Source organism: Emydura macquarii, unplaced genomic scaffold (assembly GCF_026122565.2).
Source record: "Emydura macquarii macquarii isolate MOO-44397 ecotype Brisbane River unplaced genomic scaffold, CSIRO-AGI_Emac_v2 contig_2822, whole genome shotgun sequence".
Classification (NCBI taxonomy): domain Eukaryota; kingdom Metazoa; phylum Chordata; order Testudines; family Chelidae; genus Emydura; species Emydura macquarii.
In genome coordinates this window covers 15535-30823 of record NW_027132959.1, presented here as the reverse complement: position 1 = coordinate 30823, position 15289 = coordinate 15535, and the positions used below count along the sequence as shown (strand labels likewise).

General features: G+C 53.6%; 1 protein-coding gene across 1 annotated transcript; it reads right to left on the bottom strand.

The window, feature by feature from the left end:
* Positions 1–1110: 1110 nt before the first annotated feature.
* On the bottom strand, positions 1111–13233 carry LOC137166249 (E3 ubiquitin-protein ligase TRIM39-like). The gene is made up of 7 exons (XM_067567904.1): positions 12802–13233; positions 9989–10084; positions 5535–5765; positions 4981–5003; positions 4782–4889; positions 1869–1877; positions 1111–1663 (listed from the first exon to the last, which is right to left on the bottom strand). The coding sequence occupies exons 1-7, from the start codon at positions 13231–13233 to the stop codon at positions 1111–1113; spliced, it is 1452 nt and encodes a 483-aa protein (XP_067424005.1).
* Positions 13234–15289: the final 2056 nt, after the last annotated feature.

The following is a 15289-nucleotide window of genomic DNA, read 5'->3' as shown; positions in this document are numbered from 1 at the left end:
TCAATGTACGTGTGAGTGAAGACAAAAAATAAATGTTAATTCCATTTCTACAAATCTGTTTAGAATCATGTTGTTGAAATGTAAATTAACATATTGACACCTTGTTACAGCAATGACATTTTCTAAATTAGAACAAGCTCTTTTTTTTTCTCTCCCTATTTTACACTGAGATTTCATGGGTTGCAATATTCGGACAGGAGTGACTGATCCCCGTCCATCACCATCTGCTGCCCCTGGGCCAGGGGAAGGTGAAAGGTGACAGGGGCAGCAACATTTGATGGGGCAGCAGAAGACACGAGCTGTCTGTCCGTATTTCCTACCAGTATCACCCTATTCTGGGAGCCACTGCACCGGGGTGAGGCAAACACATGGGGAGGGGAGAAAAGTTGCTTGGGCTCCTTCCCATGAGCGGGTCCCATTCACCCAGCCTGGTCCCTCGCTCACACAGTCCTGGGGCTGGACTCTCAACCCCCTTCCCCTGGCCCAGCTACTGAATCCCCTGCCCAAGCTCTCTCCACTCCCCATCGCGCTGGGACCCACACAGGCTGAGGCTGAAGTGCAGATCAGCCCGTACAGCAGGGCCCCGGCGCTCTCACCCCTGCCCCCGCGCTGCCCCCTGGGGCCGTTTCACTCCCCACCATGGGCAGAGACTCCCCCAGGGCAGGAAAGGCCGGGACCTTGCCCTCGCTAACTGGCCCCGTTGCACTCACTGGGCTCCTCCCCTCCACCCACGGTCATTTCTGCGAGTGGCTCTTCCTCCTTTGGGGGTCTCTCTCCCTTCCCCCATCGTTACATCACTCCAGAGTCTTCGTCATGTCAGCTGGGCTCTTCCCTTCCTGCCGCTGCAGCCTCCTCCCCACCCCACCTTCAGCATCCATCCCTGACATTGCCCCACCCAACCCACACTCCCCTTGCCCTGCCCCCCAGCCCAGCAGCCAACTCCTCCCACCCCCTTCTCTGCCCCTCTTCCCTCCACCAGCTCACAGGCCTGGGGCTGGGAACTGAGGGGCAGGTGGCGGGGGGCAGGTGGTTGATGCCCTCCAGAAGCTCCCCTGGGAACAGGCCTGGGGGCTGCTCAGCGTTGGGAAGGGACAATCTCTGCCGCGGGAGTCACTGCCAGGGACAGAGATTCCCTCCGGCCTGGGCTGGGACCGGGCAGATGATCAGGGGAGCTGCGTTTTTACCCCCAGCATTAGGACCAGGATAGAAATAAGGGTGAAGCTTCTCAGAGAAGGTATCAGTGAAAGTGAAGAGCTGGGACCTGTCATTCACATTGTAAAATGAGACCTCGCCCGCCTCATAGTCCAGGAAAATCCCCACCTGGCTGGGCCTGACGCTCATGGGGAGGAGGGTCAGGGGGGATGTGCAGGCCTCATATTTCCCTTCCTTCAGCCGCACAGCCCAGTAATCATTCCCAGGTGTGAGTTTGACTTTCCCCTTCCTGCTCACAGATTCCCTACAAACCCCCAGAGCCCACTCAGTCTTGTCTCCCACTTCCACCTCCCAGTAATGCCTCCCGCCCGGGAACCCCTCAGCGCCCAGCACACAAACACTACGATCAAATCTCTCAGGATTGTCGGGCAGATCCTGGCGTGTGTCTCCACATCTCACATGTTTCCGATCCTCAGACAGGACGAGTTTGGGATGAGCCGTGTCATGTCCACTGGGGAGAGAGTCACAGAGTCAGGGCCGGAGCAGGGCCTGGTCACGGGGATCAAGGGGGGGGGTCATTGCCCCTTAAGGGGAGTCAGGGCCCGTCTGCCCATGGGAGCGAACTTGAGGGGAAGGAGAGCAGGAGCGGGGGTGGGGTGGGGTGGTGTCAGCGGGGGTAGGGCGGGGGAGGGCATCCCAGGGACGGGGGAGGGGACAGGCTGATGCTGGGAGAGGCAGAGGAGGGGCAGAGGGGAGGGGCAGGCACAAGGGCAGCGGGGTCAAGGGAAGGAGCAGGCAACAGGAGGACAGAGGGGAGCGAAGAGGAGGGTGAGGTGACGGGTGGGGGGAAGAGGAGTGGGGCAGGCACCAGGGGCACAGAGTGAGGCAGGAGCCGGGGGCAGCGGGGGTGTCTAGGGCAGGGGTGATCACCGGAGGGCAGAGCGAGGGCTGGGGCAGGTGCCAGGGGACAGAGTGGGGTGATGGGGGGGTGGGTGTCAGGGGGGCTAAGAGGGAAGAGGAGCCCCAGGAAGACAGAGGAGGAGTGAAAGGAGGGGCTGGCCCCAGAGGACTAGAGGGAGCGGGGGAAGGGGCAGCCCCCAGTGGTAGAGGGGTCACGAAGGGAGTGGTGGGCCCCAGATTGACCAAGGATGGGGCGGGGTAAGGTGCAGGTGACAAGGGGATAAAGGGGGTGAGGGGTGGGGAAGGCACCAGAGGGGCATGGGGGGAGTGAGGGGTGTGGTGGGCACTAAAAGGGAGATGGGTGAGGGAAAGGGCAGACCCCAGGGGGAACAGGGGAGTGAGAGAAGGGGCAGGTACCAGGAGGGCTGAGAAGGTCTAGTGGAGGGGTAGAAGCAAGGAGGGTACAGAGGGGAGGGGCAGGTGCCAGGAGGAGAATAGGGGGTGAGGGAGAAAGGGGCAAAGGGCAGATAAGGGAGATGGTGGGCACCAGGGGGTACAAATAGGGGCAAAGGAAGGGTTTGCACCAGGGAGGGAGATGGGGGTGAGGGTAGAGATGGGCCCCAGAGGAGGAGCAAAGGGAGGGGACAAGAGGGAGTGAGGGGTGCAGGATATAGGGAGGCAGAGGGGGGCAAGGGGAGGGGGGCACCGAGAAGGAAGGGGCGAGGAGAGGGGTGGATGCCAGGGGCAGAGGAGTGAAGGTGTGACTGTCTTTTCTCTCATGTTCACCCTTTCACAAGACGATGACACGTTTCATACCAAGTGGGTCTCCTGGCACAATCCGTGCGGTAACGTTACATGTAAAGTTGTAAGATTCTCCTGAACGGCATCACTCAGTTCAGGGAAGCCGGCACAGCCAGTGCCTCAGAAACAACAGGGAAACGAACGCCTCAGCCAGGTGTAAGCGTAATCACACCATGAGCACCTGGGGAAGCAGCCGTTCTTCAGCAGGCAGAAGGGGATGAGCAAGTTGACATATTGGGAAAGACACAGCTGGGGTCCCCATCCCACAGCCCTACTGTCGCCTAAACCCCAGCTGCAAATATTTCTCAGAGGTGAGAAAAGTTTAGGAAACTAGAATAGAAACTAACCCCACAAATACATCCCCTCTCCTCCCTTCCTTTCTATTCCTGGCAACAGACACACCTGAAACAACCCTGCCCTGGGGCGAGGTCCCGGCTCGAGGCATCCAGCCAGTGATCTGCAAAAGCCTGGGGTGAGAGACTTTTTTGCTTTCAATTTTTTTAGTCTGAGAAATTCAATGTTAGTTCATGTTTTATTTTTTATTTCCTTTGTAACCAGTTCTGACTTTTATGCCTCATTACTTGTAACCACTTAAATTTCTTCTTTCTGTCATTGATAACCTTGTTTTAGCTAAACCAGTGTGTTTGGTTGACGTGTTTGGGACCCTTCACTTGAGATAACAGGGCTTGTGCATAGCGTTTTCTATTAATGAAATGACAAACTTTCTATGAGCTTGCGTTGCCCAGTAGAGCGCTGGGCAACCAGACACACATTTCTGGATGGAAAGTTTGGGACAGGGATCTTGCTGGTGTCTCCTGCAGTGTAACTCAGGAGTGGCTGGCTATAGCACTCTTCCTGTGTAGCTGGGAGGAAGTGACATGCTAGAGACTGTGTGTGAACGCCCAATGGCTGTTCTCATAGTGAAGCAGTGAAAAAGGCACTCCAGATTGGAGAACTGAGGGCACGAAGCTGTTCACCAATCGAGATTGTACCTGGCCAATGTCACGGTGGGAAGGAAAGGGGCAGGCATCAGAAGAGTAGGGGGAGGTAAGGGAAAGGTCTGGGACAAGGTAGAGTGAGGGAGGCTAACAGAGGGGCAGACACAAGGAGGAGGGGTCTGGCCCTAGGGAGGCAGAGGGAAGGGGCAGGGACCAGGGAGCAGAGAGAGGTGAGGAGAGTGGCAGGGATCAAGGGGGAGTTGGGAGACAGGCCAGACCCAAGGGTGGAAGAAGGGATCAGGGGAGGCACAGATAGGGTGAGGGAAGGGATGGGAGACATATATGCCAGTGTCTGGAGTATCCCCGGTTTGTGCCACCCGCTGGGACCCCTCAGCATGAGCCCCTGCAAAGGCCAGGCTTCTGTATCTTGTGTTAAAGCAGGGGTACAGCGTGGGTGAGGTCTCGGGGGGGAGTAGCAGGGGATGGGGACATGGCAGCAGTCACATGCCTCCATGGACCCAAGCTCGCACCTGGCTGCACTCGGAGCAGACGAAGGGTCCGTGTGAGGCAGTTTGTTCTCCAGTAAAACACGGCCCATGTCAGGTCACAGAAGCCAGGCCGGCCCCTCCCCCAGCTCAGCCAGCCTTGGCTAACGGGGCTGTGTCAATGCTGAGCGGTGGCCACACGACGCAGTCCCCCATGTCCCAGGGGAGATGCAGAGACACATCCTCCGTTACCAGCCTGTGCAGCACCAAGCACAATGGGCCAGTCCAGGCCTTACATCACCTGGCTCGGCGACATCCCTGGGGTAAGGATGTCAGAGCGACAATCAGGTGGGTGCAAATAGCCGGGAAACTTCCCAGCCCTCAGTGCCTCAGCCTCCAGCTATCACAGCTCCAGGCCTGTCCACTGGGTCCGTGTGTGTCATGGGTGCCAGGCTGTGTCCAGATCCCCAGGCACAACACAGCTGAATGGCTCAGAAGTTTCCACTCACCCCAGAATCTCTTCAGCGTGTCCTTCATGTCAAGAGAAATTTTATACACATTCTTCAGCACAGTAGAAATGGCTTTCGGTTCCTGGAGTTTTATACTTTGACTCCTATGAAGACAATGTCCCGCCATCACTCAGCTGCTCTGTACACACATCACTGCTACCAATAACAGACGCGCAATGAACATCAGAAACATACCTGGTCAATGTGCTTTTCACATCCTGGAAGGAGAAAGAGAATCAATGTTGTGAATTAAAACCACGTGCAGAAAACAGTGAATTTTCATTGTGTGAATCAACCTTTCATCTAGAAAATAGATTCACCTTTCTGGGCTTCACTGGTCTACGGTAAAAGCTCACAGGTCATTTTGCATTACCAGGTTTCATTTTATGTAGGCGAGAAAGTAATTTAACCACAAACATTCTCCCCTGTGGGGCCCGATCCCATCATCACACATCTCAGAACTTTTTTGGGCCCAATGCAGAGGCAGAGGCAGAGCAGGGATAGGTTTAGCCCATTATCATTTTTGTATAAATCATTTAATCACCCCTGGCCTCACTGGATCTCCATGGTCACTATTCCTCTCTCCCACACACTGCAATGGTTTTGAACTGATGGAGCTTTTAAATGCATGTTCTATGTGTGCGTAAAACCACAGAACACGTTTACTCTTCAGTTCTGGAATCAAGACCCATGGATCTGAGCTTTTAATTCTGGCTGGATGAAGAATTTTGATGCCGTCTGTGTCTCACCTTCAGCAGCTCAGCAGCTGTTTGCTGACACTTCTCCTCTATCTCTGTGATCAGCTGCTGCAGAGAGGAGCTTTGCCGGGACAGTTTGGTTACATTTTCCTGCAGTCTCTGCAGAGTCTCCCTCTCCTCCTCCTCCAGTCTCTGCAGAAGCAGCTGCTCCTCCTCTCTCAGCAATTTGTGCAGTTTGTTAAATTCACCTGCAATCGTCTCTCTCTTATTCTTTACTTTCCTCTTGAGAAACAAACATAGGAGAGGAACAGAGAAAACGTGAGCCAGATGTTAAGTCACAGACTGGGCCTCTGTCCATGGAGCAGGGGATATTAAATCAGTGTCAGGTTTGTCAGGATATTTACTTCTTTGGAAAACGTATCATAAAGGTTTGTTTGAGTTCAGAGTTAATTCGGCCAGTCCCAAAGTGGGGATGTCTGGGGTGTTTGTAAAGCTGCAGTATGCTATTGTGGGTGGCCTGGATGGATGCAGTGGAGGTGGGAGAAATTGAGGGAACAGCGGAGATTTACAGGGGGCTGAACAGGGCATTATAGGCGGGGATTTGGGAGCTTAGTTAAGGGCACTCAGACACCAAATGGAGTTGTCCCAGCAGGATGTGGGTGGTGCTCGTTCTGGGACAATCTGCTCCCAGGGCTGCAATGCCCAGGCTGAGGGCCCGAGCTAACAGCCCTTGGATGCCATCCCGGGGCTCACATAGGTGTTGGGCACCCAGGGGACTGTCAGAGCTGGCTGTGGCCTGCCCCAGGCTGGCTGAGCGCCACGTGCCCATGTGCCCAGTGACCCTGGGATCGCAGCGTGTAGGGACCCAGCGTGGCGCACAGAGTGGCAGGTGGCTGATGCCAGCTGTGTCCCCACCTGCCCTCTGACAGGACCAGCGGTAACGATGCGGAGCCAGGGCCGATCCCGGCTGGGGGAGGGGCTGGCTGCTCTGCACTGGCCTCACTAGCCCCCCAGCTGGTGGCCCTGGGGTGAGCCTGTTCCCCCATGTGACCCGGGTGTCAGCGAAGTTGGGGAAGGTCCCTCTTACTCTCCCTGCAATGCCAACCTGTCCAAGTGCTTTATCAGCCTCCCGCTGCCCTGTCCTGCTGCCCCTAGAGCCCTCCTTCCTGTAACCCCCGTATGTGAGCCCCAGCCTTTTCTCCACTCCAGCCTCTGCCCTGTGCTGACCCGCCTCCTCTTCCCTGGGCAGGGCTCTAACCCATCTGTCTGTCTGGCTCCCCTGTGTGGTGGGGGAGGGGCTGTGCTCGGTGCCTGAAGGTTCCTGGGCTGCAGAGCAGCCAGCGAGAGGCAGCTGCGTCAGCGCTGTAATTTCTGCCTCCTGGCTCCAACCCAGCTAACCCCAGCCCCCGAGCAGCCCTCCAGCACCCCTGCCAGTGGGGCTTGGTACCGCCCCATCCCCAGACCACCCCCACCCCACCCCTGGGACCACTGCAGCCTCGGGGCACTCATAGAATTCAGGCTCAGCCCTGATAGTCCCCTGGTGCCAGCTGCCGTGGGAGCCCCCAGATGGCGCCCGCAGGGCTGTTGGCACCTGCCTGAGGCTTTATGAATGTGGCCTGGATCTGGCAAAGGGTCGTGGGCCTGCAGCCTCCTTCCCTCCTGCCCCCAGGAGCTGTGGAGTTACAGCTAATTGGAGTGGGGCAGCGTTATCGTATCATCTCACATCTTCCCCTTCACACACACGGCGCATCCTTCACGGGTGGCCGTCAGCTCTCGGGCCCTTCTCTTGCCCATGGGATATTCCCCATCTGGCTCAGGCCCAGCACAACCCCTCGAGTGAGTGACTGGCCGCCCCTGCTGGGAATCGTTTGACTGTCTCTGGGGCTGAAATTACTCAGCGTTGAGTGACACTCATCACTGGGCCCTGACCTCTGGGGATGCAGGACGTAACTCACGCTCACGGGGCAGTAATCAGTGGTTTCAGAACAACACCAGCAGCTGTCCCAAGGTGCCCAGTCTCCATGGCGCCCAAGACCATGGGGCCGGATGCAATGCACCCGAGGGTGCTGATGGAATTGGCTGGTGTGATTTCGGAGTCATTGGCTATTATCTTTGAAAGCTCTTGGCAACAGGGGGAGGTCCCTGAGGACTGGAAAAAAGCAAATATAGTGCCCATCTTCAAAAAATGAGGAAAGAGGATCCAGGGAACTACAGACCGGTCAGCCTTACTTCAATCCCTGGAAAAATTATGGAGCAGGTCCTTAAGGAATCCATTTTAAGGCACTTGGAAGAGAGGAAGGTGATCAGGAACAGTCAACATGGATTCATCAAGGGAAAGTCATGTCTGACCAACCTGATTGCTTTCTATGATGAGGTGACTGGCTCTGTGGATGTAGGGAAGGCGGTGGACGTGATATACCTTGACTTTAGCATAGCTTTTGATACTGACTCTCACAGTATTCTTATCAGCAAGTTAAAGAAGTATGGGTTGGGTGAATGGAGTATAAAATGGATAGAGAACTGGCTAGAGCATAGGGCTCAATGAGTAGTGATCAATGGCCCCATGTCTAGCTGGCAACCGGTCACAAGCAGTGTTCAACATCTTCATTAATGATCTGGAGGATGGGGTAGATTGTACCCTCAGCAAGTTTGCGGATGACACTAAGCTGGGGGGAGTGGTAGATACCCTGCAAGGTAGGGATAGGATACAGAGTGACCGAATCAAACTGGAGGATTGGGCCAAAAGAAATCTAATGAGGTTCAACAAAGAAAAGTGCAGAGTCCTCCACTTAGGAAGGAAGAATCCCATGCACAGCTATAGAATGGGGACCGACGAGCTAGGCAGCAGTTCTGCAGAAAAGGACCTGGGGGTAACAGTGAATAAAAAGCTGGATATGAGTCAGCAGTGTGCCCTGGTTGTCAAGAAGGCTAATGGCATATTGGGCTGCATTAGGAGGGGCATTGCCAGCAAGTCACGGGAAGTGATTATTCCCCTCGATTCGGCATTGGTGAGGCCGCATTTAGAATATTGTGTCCAGTTTTGGGCCCCCCACTACAAAAAGGATGTGGACAAGTTGGAGAGAGTCCAGCGGAGGGCAACCAAAATGATTAGGGGGCTGGAGCACAGGACTTATGAGGAGAGGCTGAGGGAACTGGGCTTGTTTAGTCTGCAAAAAGAAGAATGAGAGGGGATTTGATAGCAGCCTTTAACTACCTGAAAGGGGGTTCCATGGAGGATGGGGCTAGGCTGTTCTCGGTGGTGGCAGATGACAGAACAAGGAGCAACGGTCTCGAGTTGCAGGCGGGGGAGGTCTAGGTTGGACATTCGGAAAAAGTTTTTCACTAGGAGAGTGGTGAAGCACTGGAATGGGTTACCTAGGGAGGTGATGGAATCTCCATCTTTAGAGGTTTTTAAGCTGAGGCTTGACAAAGCCCTGGTTGGGATGATATAGCTGAGGTTAGTCCTGCTTTGAGCAGGGTGTTGGACTAGATGACCTCCTGAGGTCCCTTCCAACTCTATGATTCTATGATCTGCTTCACAGGGTCATCACCTGGCTACAGACAAAAGTAAAGTCACAGGAACAGCAGCAGGTGACTGGGACAAGGCGGCCACATGATGGCAGCAGAGGCCGAGAAGTGGCGAAGCGCCGCCTGGATTTACACTGACCTGCCCCTGGCTCTGCTCACTCATGGTGTGTCCACACTGCAATGGAAGATGTGTGTGACGGCAGCACGTGTAGACACCCCAGCTAGCTTTGATCTAGCTCGCTGGGGTATTGGTAGCAGTGGAGGCGCGGCAGCACAGGCTGTAGAAGCCCACCCTGAACCCTGAATAATGACTGGTGTGGTTACCCCCAGCTGACTGTTGGTGCAGTGTAGACGCACCCTTGGGGCAGATTTTCCACAGAGCTCAGCACCCGCAATTGGGTTCAACATTCAGAACTGCTCAGCAGCCAGCAGGCCCCAGCCCAGCCACTGAGGGATTTTGTACCTCAGCCATGGAGGCAAATCCTCCGCCCCGCTCTAGAGTCTGGCCCAGGCACTGGGCAGGTGCGTTGCAGGGACTGTGGGGCGGGGGAGGGAGAAGGAACAAACCCCTGTTTCCTCCAGGTTGCAGGGAAGCTGCCGAGCTATTTTATGGAGGCTGTTGAATCCCGATGACTGCAGCACCCTGCACCCCGTCCCCACCCGCAGGAGGGAAACAGGACCCGTGTAATAGTGAAAACACTGAACCCACAATTGAGAATTTGCCCCATTAGAGAGCCCAGGGGTGAGTCTGCGCTACCGCACAAGGGCCAGGAACTGCCCCCTCCTCCTCCGCCTACAGGAGCTGCTGCGCTGAGATCCCCACCAGAGACACGGCCTGATCCTGCCGGCACCAAGCCTGTGTCATGGAGCAAACAACCAGAGCAGGTTCATAACCTCGACCTGGAGCTTTACGGCCCCTTCATCCCTGGAAGCGCTGCAGGGGAAGGACTCAGGGAAGGATAAACCCAGACACACACCTGCCACACCGTAGTTTTCTTCTCCTCTTTAGATGTCAGCGCCAGGGTCTGCTCCAGCTCCTTCCTCAGAGGGCCCAGGGCTCCCTGGAGTTTCACCTGCAGGGGCAGCATGTGTGATAAACAGCCATTAATCTGCCTGTCCAACAGGTGGAGAGGACTGTACACATTGGCGTTTCATACACCAGCAGTAAAATACCCTGGAAGCAGGCAGCAGACTCGGCTCTGCCAGCCCCGCAGGAATCTTGGAAGCAGAGATGCCGGGCTCAGAGTGGGGACGCTCTGGTTTGTGCAAACACTCAGCACTTCTCAAAACCTGTGTTTAGTTTAGCTGAAGTTTCACACACTGAGCACAGGCCGGAGGGGAAATAGCTGGGAAGGTTCCGAACGGTCCCTCCCGCCGCTGAGAGTGAGGAGCCTGGCAAAGTTCATCGCTCCCTGAACCCCAGGCCAGGCCAGGAACAAGATCCACACTGGGGCTCATCTCTCTGCCCAGGCTCCCATGTGGCCTCCCTCAGGCAGCCACATAACCAGGGCGCGCTTTGCCTTTGACAGCGCATGATACCTTCACTCAGCACAGCAACGTGCTCCTGCCCTGTCAGCAGGTGCCTTCTCTGTTGGTGCTGAGGATCTGAGGCACCCACAGAAAGAAAAAAAGTGGGTGCTCAGCACCCACCAGGAAGATTAGCTGTTGGCATCTTCGCCAGTCAGCTACTCACCCTACCCACAGGGCTGCAGATGAAATCTTTGGCTGACCAGCCTGCTGCCCACAATCAGCTTGATCTAATCAGCTTTTTCGACCATGCCTCTCTGCTCTGCAGGGGCTGAGTCAGCCCTCGGGCCGATGTTCTGGCAGCCTGAGGGGCAGGGCGGCTCCAGTTGCTAACTTGGGGAGCGGCAACTCCCAAGCCCGGCCCCATTGGGTAACAAAAAAAACAGCCTTAGGTCCGGTCAAGGAACGCTGGGCATTGTTCAGTCCCTGTGTGCTCATCCTCACCTTCTGCCCACATGTATGCAGGTAGGAGGGAATCCTGATCCTGGGCTGCTGCTGGGCTCACACCCCTGCCATGCTGCTGCAGGGACGTGCTGAGCGAGGGGCCAGCAGGGGCTGGTGAGAAACAGGACGAGAGACAGCCTTTGCATCCAGCAAAACAGCTTCATAAATGAGCCAGGATCAGCCGGGGGCAAGGGCAGAGGAACAAGGGTGACTGGAGTTTTTGAAGCTCCACCCACAAAATAATCTCTGCCCGTGTGAGTCACCAAATGGAGACACTGTGGCCTGTTCACAGTAGATGGTGCAATGTTCAAAACAGGCTGGGTTTGCTGATTGGTTCCACGAGATCCTTTGTCCCGGCTCCACTCACGGGGTTAGAATATGCCACTGGGCTCTCTGGGCCTGGCGTTCCTTTACTGGGGAAAGATAAGGGGTGGCATCTTCCAAACATCACCCGCTAGGGGCACTGGCAGGAGGTGTCATTGGCAGTAAATGGTGCTGAGCTGTAACTCTCCCTCTCCGATCTCAATGGGGAATAAAATCATTAACAATGATGATATTTAAATGATCTTCTCTGGGCACCTGAGCTCACCCTCACAGAGTGATTGGGGCAGTTCACACCTCTCTGAGCTGCTGTGCCCGGCTCTCTGAAATCCCTACTCATCGGTCACAATTTTTCAGATTTTCTTTGCAAGCAGAACAGCTGGAGACTCGGTTTAAAAATAACGAAGGCTGAGATCCTGGAGAACAAGGCAGTCACTTCGGAGAAGTGCCAGAACTTCCTGGCTGGGTTCTGTGTCCTGTAAGTGAGCACTGAGGGTAGGACCTGGTCTGAACCTAAACACTTAGGTCGCCCTAGCTACTTCGCTGCAGCGCCATCCTGTCGTGTAGACATAGCCTTGGCGTTCTTGCGGCAGAGAAGACCCTCAGTGGACAAAGGGATTGGAGCAGAAATTTGGGACAGTTCAGGACAAACTGAGATTGTCAGTGAGTCTGGTCCCTGTGGGGAGGGAAATCAGGTCATTTCCCTTCCTTTCTTCTGCAACCCTGGGTAGGGGCCCTAATGTCAGCCATGTCCTCCCCTCTCTCCTGGGGTGAGGGCAGGGAACCTCAGCAGCTTCCCATCCCCAGCCTCCCACTCTCCAGTGCAGACATAGCCCTAGACAGGGGATGGGAGCACTAACACGGTTCTTTAATGTGTTTCCCGAACCTGGTTGTCCCATCCATGCTGCCAAAACCCAAGCGTGTTAGAACACAGATGGCCCTAACTTTGTCAGACAATCATAGCACCAATCTATACATGGTGGGTAATAGCAGGGTGAACTTTAGCAAACAAGCACAATACCGAGGTGTGTAATACATGGTGTACCTAAGCTGTAAGGCCACCCCACATCCCATTAATTTGATCTGGCAGAGCGGATGCAGGAGGTAATATGGGTGGAGTAGGGCTGCTGGAGTGGAAGAGCTGAAGGAGGAGAGAAGAGCAGGATATGGAGAGAGAAAAGAGGAGGACCCAGGTGTCAGCTGTGGGTTCTGTGCACTGGCATGCAGGGATGTGTCCGGGCCCAGACTGTCTTGGTGCACAAGGAGCCGTCAGCCCTGTTCTCTCTGTGAGGCTTTGGAACTTGCAGTGTTGGAGCAAAAAAGTTTGGATCTTTTCCCATTACCCACAACCCTCAGTGCTCATCCCCTCTGAAAGCCAAGCCCCTGTCATGTCGGTGCCTAACTTTAGGCAGCCATGTTTGAAACTTTCTCCTTGTATTAATAGGAGGATAAACCTGGTGTCCTAAAAGGGTTTAATTAAGCAAGGTCAATTTCCTACCTTGTAATCCTGGGCAGCCTCCTCAATGGGAACCACGGTGTGAGACTTGTGAGCCCGGGATTTCTCACACACCAAGCAAATGGCTTCTCCGTCTTCCTCACAGAAGAGTTTGAGGCGTTCCTTATGTCTCTCACACAGATCCTCCTTTTGCTCTGTTCCTTTTACTGGTTTTCTCCTCAGTTGTTTGATCTTTTGTACTATGTTGTTCAGCTGAGTGTTGTGTTTGAACTCCCCTTTCTGGAATTGTGCTCTGCATTGGGGACAGGTCAGGTCTGTCCTTCTTCCCTTTTCCCATTCCTCACAGTGCTGAGTGATGCAGGCTCGGCAGAAGTTGTGCCCACATGCGATAGTTACCGGCTCTGTCAGGTACCCCAGGCAGATGGTGCAAATAGCTTCATCTTGCACTTCTGCTGCTGTAGCTTCAGAGGCCATGGCAGCCAGGTGAGTGCCTGGTTGTCTCTCTGCCCTTTGCTCTGTAGGGTATGGGATTGTGTGTAGACTGGGAGGGGCAGCCTGCAGGTATCAGCTATTCTCAGCCACAGAAGGGGAGAAGAAAAACTTTAAAAAGAAAAAAAAAAAAGGAGGAACCAGGAAGGGGAGGGAAGAAAAAGGAAAGTGGAACCGAATGAGAGAAAAGGAGGAGGAATGAAGGAGGGAGGGAAACAGAACAGGAATGGACAGAGGTGGGGAGAAGGGGTGGGTAGTACATCCCCTGCTCCACAGGCAGGTTTCTGTAACTGTCTAACCCACCAGTGCTGGTGACTGAAGTGGGGACCTACAGAACTAAAAGTGCAAGTCTCTGCAGCTTGAGCTTAATAATCTGCCTGTGAAGTTCAGAGCTGTAACAGACCCACAAACTCTGTGGGTCAGCCATAGAGAGGGATGTGTAATGCACACACTTACCAGATGGTTCCAGGTGCAGTGAGGGGATATTTCTGCTCCCTCAGGAGAGGAGGGGGTGTCACAACACTTACACAGAAAGTCAGGGTTATGGATGCTTTGGAAATGTCTGTAAATGTTAATGCTACAGAACACTAAGGATTTTCAAAGTCCCTCCCATTTTGAACCTCCCTTCCTTTGTGTAGTAAGCTTTGGCCAAATTCTCCTGTCCTTTAGACAGTGTAAACTGAAGAACATTTAGTCCCTGAACTCTGCCTTGTGTGCAGTGAAGGCACTCTGCAAACATACAATACAATACAGACTGGCATTGTATGAGTGCACAGCTGATATTACATTACCGTGATGCTCTGCACACCCTCATGTTCTCCTTTAGAGTATAATTTTTATTATATAATCTAAAGTATGTCACATTAGATGTCTTTGGAATGCTCATGAGGTACTGATCATTATTGTTAAAGTAATATGTTGGTTGCAATTTCATGCATATGATTATGAGGCTCCACTATGTAATATTCGCAAAGATGTGTCCTCATGGCTTGAAACAGATCTAGGCAAAACTCTCCAGGAGCAGAGGGGCAGTTCGCACCTCATCAAGGCGTGTACAGAACAAACCCAGCTCAGTCTTCCAGGAACAAAAAACTGGGCTGGACATCAAGGGAGCATCAGTTGGACTCTCAACGAGTCACCTCCCGTCCCTTGATCAGCTTGGAACCCTGAGGGGGTGATTGCTCACTGACTGAGGACATGGATGAGTCCATGTAAGGACATTGTTTGTCACCTGATCCTGGGAGGTGAGCGGGGGAGAAGCCCCAGAGAGGAGAAGGGACATTATAAAAGGGAAGACATTTGCCATGCTCGCTGTCTCTTGCACCTCCATCTACAAACACCACCAAGCAATTGAAGTGCTGACCAGAGGGGAGAGCCTGGTTGAAGGGAAACCTGCCAGCCAGCCTGCAGTGAGAATTGCCTACTTTTTTAAGATTGCTGAAAGTGTTAAGCTTAGCTCAGAATGCTATTTGCTTTTTTCTTTTGACCAAATCTGACTTGTTATGCTTTGACATACAATCATTTGAAATCCTTCTGTAGTTAATACATTAATTTGTTTGCTCTATCTAAAGCAGTGTGTTTGGTTTGAAGTGTGTTGGAGACTCCACTTGAAATAACAAGGCTGGTGCATATCAATTTCTTTGTCCAATTGAGGAATTTATATGAGCTTACATTGTTCAGTGGGCTTAGCTGAACATTGTAACATGGTGGTTTCTAGGGTTGTATCTTGGACTGGAGGTATGCCTAGTGTCATTCTGTTGTATGATCCAAGGAGTGTCTGGCTAGACGCGCTCACTCATTTAGTTGGGGGTAGCTTACAGCTGGAGGTTGTGCTCATTAAACCACACTCATTCATAGAACCGCTCATAAACCGTATTCCTTCATAAAACTACGTTGATTCATAATAACGCCACAGTGCACTAATTGAAAGAGCCACTTTGTAGTGCTGCTTTAGTCTGTTTGTTAAGAAAGCTTCCCTTCAGTATAAATATAGTTGCCACTGATAAAGCTGTCTTACTTTTTTAAAGTCATTTGCTCCTTT